Source organism: Dendrobates tinctorius, unplaced genomic scaffold (assembly GCF_039654945.1).
Source record: "Dendrobates tinctorius isolate UK_male_01 unplaced genomic scaffold, ASM3965494v1 ptg000147l, whole genome shotgun sequence".
NCBI lineage: Eukaryota > Metazoa > Chordata > Amphibia > Anura > Dendrobatidae > Dendrobates > Dendrobates tinctorius.
Window position 1 is genome coordinate 15,493,026 of NW_027361814.1, and position 12,523 is coordinate 15,505,548.

The following is a 12,523-nucleotide window of genomic DNA, read 5'->3' on the forward strand; positions in this document are numbered from 1 at the left end:
ACATGCTCAAGCAGGGGCTAGATGAGCGCCTGCGTGTAAATCCAAATGAGAGGATGCTCGGTGTATTCATTGCACATGCACGCACTGACACAGCATTCAATCTATGTCAAAAAGATATGCATGATTGCCATCTTAAGGCCGTATCAAGTGGGTCCAACGATCATAGATGCACTACCCAATAATGGCATTAACAACTCATGAATATGTCAATTAAATACAGAAAAAATGGAACTAGATACATAGATAAATGGAGAACAAAATATTGAGGCCGGGTGAGAGACCATAGGACACCCACATAATTCAGAGATAAGTTGGAGAGGGCTGGAGAACCCATTGTGTGAGATGAAGATGTGGCGCCCTGCGTCTTTTCTGCCACAAAAGGGTTAAAAATGTACTGTTTTGTATGTGTTTTGTGAGCAATGGGAGTTATGCTTTCTCTGCTAGGGACAACAACACACACACAATTCACCTCACTCCCTTACTTGTCTGAAGCTTAGAGCTTTGCAGACACACCCTAACTGGGAGGGAGAGGAGCAGAGTTGTTGTTTTCAGTGTGAAGACGGAGGAGGAGAAGAACGCTCTTGGAAGCCATTAGACATGTGCTCTATCCAGGAGTAGAGCTAAGAAGCATCAGGGAATCTTCCCCTACACCATCCATGCTTTCAGAGCAAGGTAGTAAGCTGAGAGACTGTGTGGGATTATACAACCAACAGCATCGTGTTTACCCTGGGAAAACTGCAGCGAACTAGGATCAGTGAAGGATTGTGCAAGAGGGAACTTGAGCTGCCTCACACAGGACCCAAGCTGCAAGTTGCCAGCGGGGAAATACACAGTGAGTAGAAGCTATACTGGAAGTTTCTAAACTCCGGGAAGCCTTGGTCCCTGAAGGGATTAGAATAGCAGGAAGCATACACTGAGTCACAAGCAGAGTGAAGGATGACTCCCATTTTGCAAAGCAGACTGTAACCTGGTGAGAGTTTTAATATCTCCTCTGAACTGCACCTTAACTACAGTAAATGATAAAGTGACTTTCCTTGCCTCCTGCCTTATTACTCCGTGCCTTCTACTTCCATCAATCTCCGGGAGTTTGCCCTGGTTGGAGAGTGTTAAACATCTGCACTGCCATCACCATCTACTCCCCCCAGGGATCATCTGCAGTGCCGGCTATACTACAGTCGAACACTCCAACTGGTGTCACAAATCACTACATGAACTTATTCCCATTCAATTCTACCCCTTTTACATGACCGCCTGGGGCCACAGAGCGGGTCACTGCCACTGCTACAAATCCATTTAAGATGACCGGCCCGGTACCGAGTATCCCATGGCCCCTGGGGCGCATCAGAGACACAGCAGAGAGGACTGATATCAGCCCCCTGGTGCTGCCGTGCTATACCGTGCAGTGAGCCTCCTCCCGAGACCTCTTCTCTGAGATGCTGCAGCCTGCTGGGAATAGAACATTGGAGGGAGCAGAATACACAAGGCAAGTCCTGCTCTTCTTCCACTGTTGTCCCCAGTGTGCTGTGCGGCCCAGGCCCCTGACTACAGGTGAGCACTCACCATTGGGGCGCTCCATGCAGGTCCTCCTGCATGGAGATGGCAGCCAGTGCACGCTCTCATCAGTCTGGTGAGGAAAGCGTTCATTGGCCAGCGTCTCTCCCTGCATGACATGCCTCTTTTTGAACACCTGCATGCTGCATGCTGCTCTTTCCCCAGTTCTGGGTAGTCGCATAATTACAGGAGGGAGTGAGAGGGGCCCGATGCTGCATAACACCAAGGCCCCTCCCACTCCCACCCGTAATCTTGACTCAGTGGCCCCATAGCAGCTGCACACTCTGCCACTATGGCCAGTATGCACCTGCCTGCAGGAGCCCCTCTCCACTTTTGGGCCCTGGTGCAATTTCACTGGCTGCACCGGCGGTATGTCCGCCCCTGGCTTGAAGAACCTAACCAAATTTCTACATCTTTTTCTTTGTTATTTTTGAAAATTTGAGATTGCTGTAGCAATTTATACAATAATAAGCATTATTTCAACAGTCAGATAAAAATACGGTGCTGCAAGTTCTCCTTAATCCACAGTTACACTTTAAATGATCAAAATACAATTGGTGGATTAAGGCCTCTTTCACACATCAGGTTTTCGCCGTCAGGCACGATCCGGCGCTTTTGACAGAAACCAGATCCGGCGAAATGCAATGCCGGATCCGGTTTCCCCCCCATTGACTTGCATTTGCGCCGGATCGCGCCGGATGGCCATGCGTTTCATCCGATTTTCGCCGGATCCGGCAATGTGACACGATCCGGCGTCTGGAAAAAACGGAGACTGTAACGTTTTTTGTCTCCGGCGTAAAAGCCGGACACGCCGGATCCGGCGCGTCCGGCTTTTTCACACAATGAAAGCCTATGAGCGCCGCAATGCGCCGGATCCGGTTTTTTGGGTCTGAGCATGCTCAGTAGCTCTGCCCACAAGACATATATAAAAGCAAGACAGTGGGACCCACAGCCACACCCAACATGCCACCCAAGAAAGCAACCAAGCGCAGCAGGAGAAGGCAGGAGACCACTGCAGCACCATCAGCACCACCACCACCCCAAATGGAGCAGCAAATGGAACATGCTGAGGAGGGGAGGCCAGCAGCAGATGAGAGACGGTAATTATCAAATCCCCCATTCCTCCAAACTAGGGCTATTGAATATCAAGATATTCATTGGCCCTTTGTTTCTCTTTATTCAACAGCCGCCCAATAGATGCAGCAGCAGCAGCAGCAATGGCAGCAGGTGGAACACCACCCACAGGCATGGAGTGTGGCCACCAGGAAGACAGCACATCATCTTCTGGAAGCCCTCCCTCGCATCGTCAGCGTTTGACGGTAAGTTTTTATTTCCAAAATCCATCATCTCTGTAATATATGTCTATTCATTGCCTTTTATTTCAAAACAGGATTCACAAGATGAAGAGGAGCTCCCAGAAGAAGAAGGAAGGGGTGGACAGACACTTGGAGTGGGCTCACAATTGGTAAGTTTTTTGCATCAAACGCAGAAACACAACATCACACTACACACAACACATAGAAAACAATGTTCTGCAGACCACACACAGCAAACAAATGCCTACATCCAAAGACATAACATTTTTTGTTTTCTTCTCTAGTCTTCCCAATCTGGTGCTCGGCCAAGAGGTCCTCGCAGTGCCTCCCAGGGTCGTCGGCGACCGCAACGCGGCGGTCACCAGCGTGTAAGTATAAATATTTTTGCTTTGTTTTTTTGCACTTTTTATTGAATTTCTTTTGTGGAGGCTAATTATGTTATTTTTGTCTTTTTCTTTAACATCCTTCACAGCGTGCTCCCGACTCTGACGGTGAGGATGGAGGACTCGATGTGGACCACCTCATCGATCTCGTCAGAGAAAGGGAGCCGCTCTGGAATATGGCTGACCGCCGCCACGCTGACCTTATCGTTACCCGACGACTCTGGGAGGAAATCTGTTCGCTCCTTGTGGGCCGCTGGGAGGACCTCGATGTTCGGGCCCAGATTAAAGAGCGTAAGTATATACAGTACCGGTTGCTTGATGTAAACCAGTGTTTCCCGAACTCCAGTCCTCGTGGTCCCCACGGATCATGTGTTCAGGATTTCTATTTACTATGTAAATCCTGAAAACATGACCCCTGGGGACCATGAGGACTGGAGTTTGTGAAACACTGATGTTGTATACTAACCACTCCTTTCTCGTTTCAGGGAACAGAATTGTGAATCGGTGGCGGTCTGTGAGGGATCGTTTCAAGAAGGAGTTCAATAAAGAGATGCGGGCCCTGAGTGGATCTGGAGGACGCAGGAGCAAGTACAAGTACGCACAAGCCCTGTCGTTCCTCCGGGAAACAATGGTCACTAGAAGGTAAATATTACACACCACATGTGAAAAAAAATGTTAGATGTAACTTTTTTTTTTCAGCCAGGGCCATACCATGTCAGTATTTTAATTGTTTTTTTTTCTCTTTATTCCACAGCACGGTGAGCAGCACTCGGGAGCCTGCACGATTGGACCCTTCTGAGGCGATCCCTGAGGAGACCGGCACCGAGGGACACTTCGACCGCCCCGGTACATCTGCACCTTCCCAGCCTTCCCACACATTCGACCCATCTGTCCCATCCACCAGCACAGGAGCATCGTGGCCGCCTACATTACATGAAGCTGCTGGTGAGGAGATCGCTTTCCCTTTACCCCACCCTTCTGCCCCTGCCACCTCTAGTACACCTGCGGGTACTGGGCGGCAGCGGCAGAGGGGTCAGGAAAAGAGTTATGCGCCACAGTTCTTGCATCTGAATGCATCTTTCCAGAACTGTCTAAAAGTCTTGTCAGAGCAAATCTCCGCAGGCTTTCAGCAGATCAACTCCAGCATTCTGGAGGTGAAGACACTTCTGCAAACCATGCATTCAGAAGCAAGATCTTCGCCAAACCACACCTTTTTCAGGTCTGTTGTGGAGCGCATGGCAACACTATCTCCTACCCAGCAGATGCATGTAATGCATTCGTGCCTCGGTGCTCTACAGCAGGTTACCTCCCAACCTCCACCTCCCACCACTGTAGTTCTTCCACCTGCACCCCCTCCAGCCACTTTCCATCCTCCCCCTCCTATTACATCTGCACCCCCTCCAGCCACTTTCCATCCTCCCCCTCCTATTACATCTGCACCCCCTCCAGCCACTTTCCATCCTCCCCCTCCTATTACATACCAGCAACCTCACCAGTACCAGCAACCTTCCCAGTACCAGCAACCTCCCCAGTACCAGACATCTCCCCACTTCCAGCAACCTGCCCCATACCAAACTCCTTCCCCGTACCAAACTCCTTCCCCGTACCAAACTCCTTCCCCATACAACTTTCCATCAACATCATCTGCTCCTACAGTCCCTGCCCAACCCTCCACTCCACCGCCCACCACCTCTTCTGCCTCCCACATGTCCACCCATTCTGTAGCTTTTTCCACACCTTCACCTCTAACTGTTCCTTCCCCACCACGATCCCAGTCCTCTCTCCACACTCCCATTGTCGAAGTGTCCCGCAGCCCCTCCAGCAGTATTTCCACCCCACACTACACCGAGTTATAATGTTTTTTTTGTAATAAAAATGCCCATTTGGTTGGTTTCAAACCTTTATTAAAAAAGTTTTTTTAACTTTAAAAACAGTTTACACAAAAAAAAATATTTTAAATAAAAGTTAAATTATTGTTTACACTGGTTGTCTGTCATTTCTTTCTGCGGCAAAATATGTTTAAAAAAAAGGTTAAATACAGGGTATTTAAAAGGTAAAAAGGTATTCAAAACCAGGTATATAACTGTGGGTAAATTTTAGCTTTTTGCCACAGTTGTGTTCCTGGTTGTGTTTGAAGCAAAGTATTTCACCTGAAAAGTTGTGTTTATTGTTGGTGATTTCCTAACAATGTACACAACTTTTGTTAAAAGGTGAAATACTTTGCATAAAACACAACCAGGTACACACCTGTGGCCTAAAGCTAAAAATAGTAAGACCATGACAAGATAGCCAACTTTGGTTGGCAAAGGTATATACTGTTGGTCCAGAAGGTACACAAGTTTGGTTAGGGCACAAATCTTTCACACTCTGTCATCCTGCCAGTGTACTCTGCCTTGAGGTGACATAAAGTATAGTGCAAAATTGTCCCTCATTACTGAAACCGTCACAGAACTTCTAGTGGTAATATTTCCAATGACAACATCCATCTTCGCCAGTAACTTGCTCTTCTCTCCAACCTGCACTTTCTCCTCTACAACCTGTCAAAGAAGGGCTGTAGGAACACGCTATATATAGTTTTCCAGTAGCCAATCCCGTTCGGAAGGCCACAAGGGTCAATTTTAAAAACCAGATCCGGCGTAATCCGTCGAAAAACGGATAGAAAAACGGATGAACCGGATGAGACGGATCCTGTTTTGTCTGTCAAGAACAAGACGGATCCGGCAGAAAACCGGATCTGGCACATCAGGTTTTACAAAACATTTGCCGGATCCGGCATTCCGGCACGACGCCGGATCGCGCCTGACGCCGAAAACCTGATGTGTGAAAGTAGCCTAAGTTTTCAATGTGTGGATTTTCCAATATTGCTGTCTAATACACCTCAGTTCTACAACTGCTGCAGCAGTCGTGTTGATTGTGCCAGGGACAGCCACAATTGTTAAATGAAAAAATAACCTATCAGACCTAACTGGATCTGCGCCCTACTGTATGTGCGCAGTGGAGTCCACTCAGTTTATATTCAAGTTTAGATTGAAGATTTAGAAGTGGACATGCACATGTGTTGTAAAGGTCGAGGTCGGTTGTTAATAGTTTTTTATCCAATGTCGCGGCCAAGAGACCCCGGGCAGGTACATTTTACCTAATATGTTGAATGTGGCAATGTTATTTACACTGGATTCTTTCCATGAGCACAAGTTCCACAGGAGATAAGAGGTCAACAGGTTAATACTAAAATCTTGCTAATAAGCCAAAATTCCACCCACACAAGTTTATTGCCCCCACATGTCTGAGAGGCTGAGATAGATTTGGGAAGAAACTGCTATAGGCTTGGGCAGAGAGTGATAGTGGCTCCTCCTTCATCTCTCATTATTATAAGAGAGAGAACATTTTGGAGACCCAGTGAAGGTGACGTGTGATCCAACATGTGGCTTCTTTTGCTATCCGTCTGCCTGGCAATCTTCCGCTCATCCTGTGCATCATCATCAGAACCGTAAGATCCAGATTATGATTATTTGTAACACAAGTTGCTATTTTCTCACAATGTGTGTAATGTATCACATTTATGTTTTATCTGAAGTTACTAGATTGGAAGGCACTGCTGCTCCTTCTGGAGTTTCAGCTGATAGCTAGTAACGTCACTAGAAAAGTGTGTGAAATAGGAATAAAATGTTGTCCCTAGTGCCACATATTGATGGATATTCTGTAAATGTATATCTAACTCTTTAACAAGTTAAAGCAAAATGACGCAGTTTAGCGGTTAGGCCGGGGTCAGACTAGCGAGAAACTCGCACGAATCTCACACCTCAATACCCGGCACTGCCGCCGGCACTCGGACTGGAGTGGGCGGCTGCATATATTTCTATGTATTTCTATGCAGCTGAACACTCCGGTCCGAGTGCCGGGTATTGAGGTGAGAGATTCGTGAGAGTTTCTCGCAGGTCTGATCCCGGCCTTATCAGAAAAATCAGCATCATTAGTGCTATTACCAAAACAGTGCTGTCTACAAATGTCTGGCAGATAAAGTGTCATGTTTAAGGCTCTATAAATTGAATATGTTCTTATGTGCGGTAAATGTTGCATTTCATTGTGCAGAAAAACTGTTTCATTTCACTTTTCAAGTCTATGTAGTTACATGAAAACTCCTACCTACTTGCTGTTTAACTGCAATTTTGGTGTTTTTTTTCTCTATCGTCTTCTATAGAGAGCCTAAAAGTTGGGGAAAAACACATGTAAAAAAATAAGAATTTAAAAAGTTGTTTTACAGCGCAGAATATACCTAATATAATTTGCTGTTTCGAATCTGCACATAAAATGCACCAAATAAAGGGGAAAAAGAAAATGTAGCGGAAACACAATAATCAGAGAAGGCTTTGATTACATTTTATGGAGCTGATATCTGTAGATCGAACAGTTCTCTTGATGCTGAGTGCTGTATAACCCCGCCCACAACCACTGATTGACAATTTTCTGTGTACGCTGTGCATAGACAGAAAGCTGCCAATCAGTGGTGCGGGCAGGTTATACTGAGCTCCTGAATATGGAGGACTGCAAGGCAGCAGGATTAATAGTCCTCTAGTGATAATCTCCTGCCGATTTTACAGTAATTTTATCGAAACGACAGCAAGCAGTCCATTAAGTGACACATTGCTGGCATCAGGGTCTCTGTCTCTACATCATGCTGCTCTCAGATTAGGTGGCAAAAACCTGGTGACAGATTGCCTTTAATTCTTTATTTCCATTATTTTATTTTTTTCACCACAAATATTTTACCAATTTTAATGACAATATGTGTTTAAAATAAAATCAATGGACAGGAGAAGACAAGGACAGGAATTAGTTGGATAGTTGGGGGCATTTTCTATATTTTGTATTTATTTATAGTTAATAACTACGCTTTTCAGCTATTAATAGTAGCCATAAAGACACTTGTCCCATTATTCTACTTGTTTTCTGATATATTGAAAATTATTTTTTTCCACTTACAGTCATTATGTCATTGCAACTAAGAATAGCTTTATGTCGGGATCGGAGCAGAAACTGTGTGTGACCTTCCTCGATTTAAAGGGAGCAGTTGACATTAAACTAGAACTGGAGAAAAATGATGAAAATGTTGTTCTACTGAAACACAGAATAGATGACTATCAGCATTCTGAGTGCTTTGCCTTCCAGGTCAGTATACATTCCTAAAACTAGACAAAGTTGACACAATGTACTATGTAAAAGTTTTCCAAACATATGTAAAAAAAAAAAAAATACAGGTCATCAAGAAATTTCCCATTGACGTGTCAGGAAAGAAAATTTGGGATGTCTGAACCTGAGGGTCATATCGGCTGACTGACATGTAGTGTACCTCATACTGTCCGATACCTCAGCTGCTTTAACATTGTATTACATGCATCCAGTTTTATTCTTTTTAAAAATATGAAAGCATTTTATATCAGTTTAGAGCATGAAAATCTCATTAACTGAAAAGTGCAAATACAGATTAAAGAAAAACCACAAGATGGATTTAATCACCCAGGTATCATTTTAATCAGTATAACGGCACCAACCTGACAGTGTCTGTAGTTTACTGAGCACAATCCTGCTGACAGGTTCCCTTTAAATAAATAAAATTGAATATTGCTTGTAAAAACAAGTTTCTTTGAAATGTACCTGTTATAAAAGTTCTTCCGTTCTCAAGAACATAGAGATTTTTAATTTTATAGATAATTGCTATTGGTCCAGGACAGGTTATTGGCCATCTCTGCAGTCTCTAAGTAACTGGTTTTCTAGGCAAGGATCGCTCTTGCCTGCTGCCTGCTATACAGTTTGGAAGCACAGCTCTGAAGCTGGTTGGCTGAACGATGCTGCAAAGACAAAATTGTCTCCCCTTGTAACTTGGTGAACCATTCAGACCAGCAAGAAGGCCATTCCACTAGTCTGAATCTTCAGGAGCAGACACCTCAAGGCAAGCAGGAAGCGGGGAGACCCAGGGAGTAATGAGTTCCTGAAGAATGAACACCTGAGGTCTAATGGCACTGTAGGCATATGCCTACCCCTGCCTACACTTTGTGAATGCCCTTACTAACATAGCTCAGGAAAAAGAAGTTTTGTGACATCCATCTTAAACAGAATGATTTACACCACAATATAAATTATACAAATAGTGTCACCTTAGAGTTCCTTGCTGATGCTTAAGAGTTTTACGGTCCTAAACTACAAGTCCGCAGTCACTCTATATAACTGCAGACTTGTGAATCCTCACGTCACGTGTGCTGCGCGCTGTAAGGATTCTCCAGTACTGGCCCCGGAATGAGTGGTTATATGACCACATGTATGTGATATGCATACTCCTGGCTACATTCTGACTAGACTGTTTCCGGTCTGCCTCAATGATCTAATCAGAATGTGGTCGGGAGTATGCATATCGCATACGTGCGGTCACATCACTGCCCATACCCGGCCCAAGCACTATAGAATCCTCACATAGAGTGACTGCAGACTTTTAGTTTTGGACCGGACAACCTCTTTAAATGGGTCACAATACCTTGTCATAATACCCTTGTAAATTAAAGTACATTATGAATAAAGACCACAGGGGCTTGTTCATGTAGATATAGTATATCTTGTAGATATTGTAATGTAGCGATCACTAGCGGGTAGGGGGACATTCACTTGGCAGCGGCATTTGAACACACGGCAACAGTTTCTTCATTAAAGTCCATCTCTGTTTTATTACACCTCATAAACTACTGTAGATCATGTAAACATCACATAACCGACCAGACATATAATAATAATAATTTTATTTCTATAGCGCCAACAAATTCCGCAGCACTTTACATTATAGAAGGGACTTGGACAGACAATAGACATTACAGCATAACAATAAACACAGATCTGAACAGATACCAAGCGGAATGAGGGCCCTGTTCGCAAGCTTACAATCTATATGGAATAAGATGAGACACGAAAGGTAGATGGTAACAATTGCTTTCATTGTTCGGACCAGCCATAGTGTACGAATCGGATGTTCCTGTAATGCTGCATGAACCAGTTAACAGCCTAAGTATATAACAGTACATACACAGAGGGCTATTAAAGGCATAAAGCATGTGAGAACATGATGCAAGGAACCTGAATATGGTAAAAAATATTTTTGAATGAGCCACTGTGGGGATTGGGGATTAATCGTATCAGGCTGGGTAGTGCATTCTAAAGAATTGGTGCAGCACGTGAAAAGTCTTGGAGACGGGAGTGGGAGGTTTTGATTATTGAGGATGTTAACCTCAGGTCATTAGCAGAACGGAGGGCACGGGTAGGGTGGTAGGCTGAAACAAGGGAGGAAATGTAGGGTGGTGCTAAGCCATGGAGAGATTTGTAGGTGAGGGTAATAAGTTTGTACTGGATTCTGGAGTGGATGGGTAACCAGTGTAATGACTGGCACAAGGTAGAGGCATCGGTATAGCAATCGGTGAGGAATATGTCAATTTAGTCCATTTCAACCACGGTAATGTCTGCACAGTTCAGTTACTGACTCCTGTCAGTTCACACAATTCCCAAATTAACCCTAAATCCAGCCCTTTACTAACATTACAGGTTTGTGGGACTAAGAGACCCAGAAACCTGTCCTGGATTCATATTGCAGCAGACCTCTGTCTGTGCAATACTCACCTGCTCCTCAGTATACCACTAGTTGGTACATCACATACCCTCCCCCTCTGTTCAAACCAGTGGGGTGAACACATGACCACAGTCCAGGGCCCCGAGAAAAGATGCCTGTTGTGAGTTCATTCTCAGGTCCACCAGTTGTGAGTTCTCCTTCCAGGCTCCCTCTGGTGGTAACAGGAGGTAGTGAGGCTGATTTAATCAATAGAGATCTGCCACCTGATAATGAGGATGACGATTGGACCTCAGGAATCTCAGAATGGATTTAAGACAGCTGACACCCTATTCTGGTGCTGGTGATTCCTTCTGGCTTTTCAGGTCCTGGTTTTCAGCTCTGTTCCAGTCATCTCAAGCTAAGTTTTCGGCTAATGTTCACATTTGATTTTGTTGGTCTATTCAGTTTTTTGTGTGGTCAGCCAGCCCCGGCTGGGGCTGTGCTGAATTCCACTCTTATTTATCTGTATTTGCCAATCTGCCTTTTTTTCCCTTATTAGATTGGCCTCTTTTTGCTCTGTCTCAGAATATTTCAGAGTGCTGGTATAGTGGGAGAAGTCTAGTGTCTTCAGGGTTAATTTTGCTATTAGAAGTGTTGGACATTATTTTTGTAGGGTTTTGGCAGATTGCAGACAGTTTCTTTCCTTTCCTATCCTTTCTAGTTAGTTTGGGCCCCATCGTTTGCTCAGCCTATTTTCCTGCCTGTGTTTGTGCTTTCATCTTGTTTCACCGTCAATACATGTGTGGGGGCTGTCTTTCCTTTGGGGTCTGCTCTGGGGCAGTTAGCTTTTCCCTTTTCTTGCTTTAGGCTTATTTAGTCCTCCGGCTGTGACGAAGCATCTAGAATCATCGTAGGTACGCTCCACGGCTGCTGCTAGTTGTGTGGTTAGGATCAGGGATCTGCAATCTGCATAGTTACCAACCTCTCTGGTTTTCTGTGACTTAGCTTGTTTAGTGTTTTTCTCCTCGGTTACCCATTCATAACAGATGTCCCCGTCATGTCTAGCTACCCATCAAGGGGACCCTCTCCACCTAGTATACGCATTGGCCTCTGGAACCTGATCCCTCAACATCACCTGGTCCTTAAAAAGTTACCATCTGTCTTTTTGTGGCACCAGATTTTGTCATCTCCCAATCCCGAGTTGTGACTTTGTTAGACCTTCCCCGCACCCAGCAGTCAATACAGCAGTGTGACTCCCTCCCCTCCGTATCTACAGTCAGGACTGACTCGGTATCATCACATAATCTATTAGGTCTCTTGTCTAACACCCTCAACCTAGTATGCTATCTATCTTCAGGACGCCTCCGGACAGCTCTCCGATGGCTATTTCCTCCATCACCTAGAGACCTGCTGCACTACTTGCCTCTAGCTTCTGCGGTGGCCCATTTATTACCAGGAGAACCTCCACTTCATTGGGTACCATACTTAACAGAGGGCTTCCAACTTTGGAAGCAAAGCTATATTTTGATCCTCACTCTTTCCAGCCTTAACTGCTGTAGTTCTTCAAGATGAGCCACCCTATACATGTGGAGAATCCACATATTTCCAAGACTCTCCTCTGTCCCACCATGAGGAACGGAACCATACCCACTTCCCTGGATACCTTGCCTTCATCATCATTGGGAATTCTC

General features: G+C 45.0%; 1 protein-coding gene and 1 long non-coding RNA gene across 5 annotated transcripts in view; one reads left to right on the forward strand and one right to left on the reverse strand.

Moving 5' to 3' along the window:
- LOC141049748 (alpha-2-macroglobulin-like protein 1) overlaps window positions 1-12,523 on the forward strand; it is a 355,320-nt gene that overhangs the window by 56,198 nt on the left and 286,599 nt on the right. For 2 of the 3 annotated variants that reach the window (XM_073546473.1, XM_073546476.1), the window contains exons 1-2: window positions 6,589-6,737; window positions 8,233-8,416. In XM_073546473.1, coding sequence (XP_073402574.1) covers window positions 6,670-6,737; window positions 8,233-8,416 — 252 coding nt within the window. In that variant the 5' untranslated portion in view covers window positions 6,589-6,669. Of the gene's footprint in view, window positions 1-6,588; window positions 6,738-8,232; window positions 8,417-12,523 lie in introns of those variants that run through there. The other variant, XM_073546474.1, reaches the window with a different exon arrangement.
- LOC141049749 (uncharacterized) overlaps window positions 1-12,523 on the reverse strand; it is a 50,979-nt gene that overhangs the window by 10,911 nt on the left and 27,545 nt on the right. For both annotated transcript variants that reach the window (XR_012220430.1, XR_012220431.1), the window contains exon 2: window positions 7,394-7,453. This is a non-coding gene — a long non-coding RNA (uncharacterized lncRNA). The remainder of the gene's footprint in view (window positions 1-7,393; window positions 7,454-12,523) is intronic.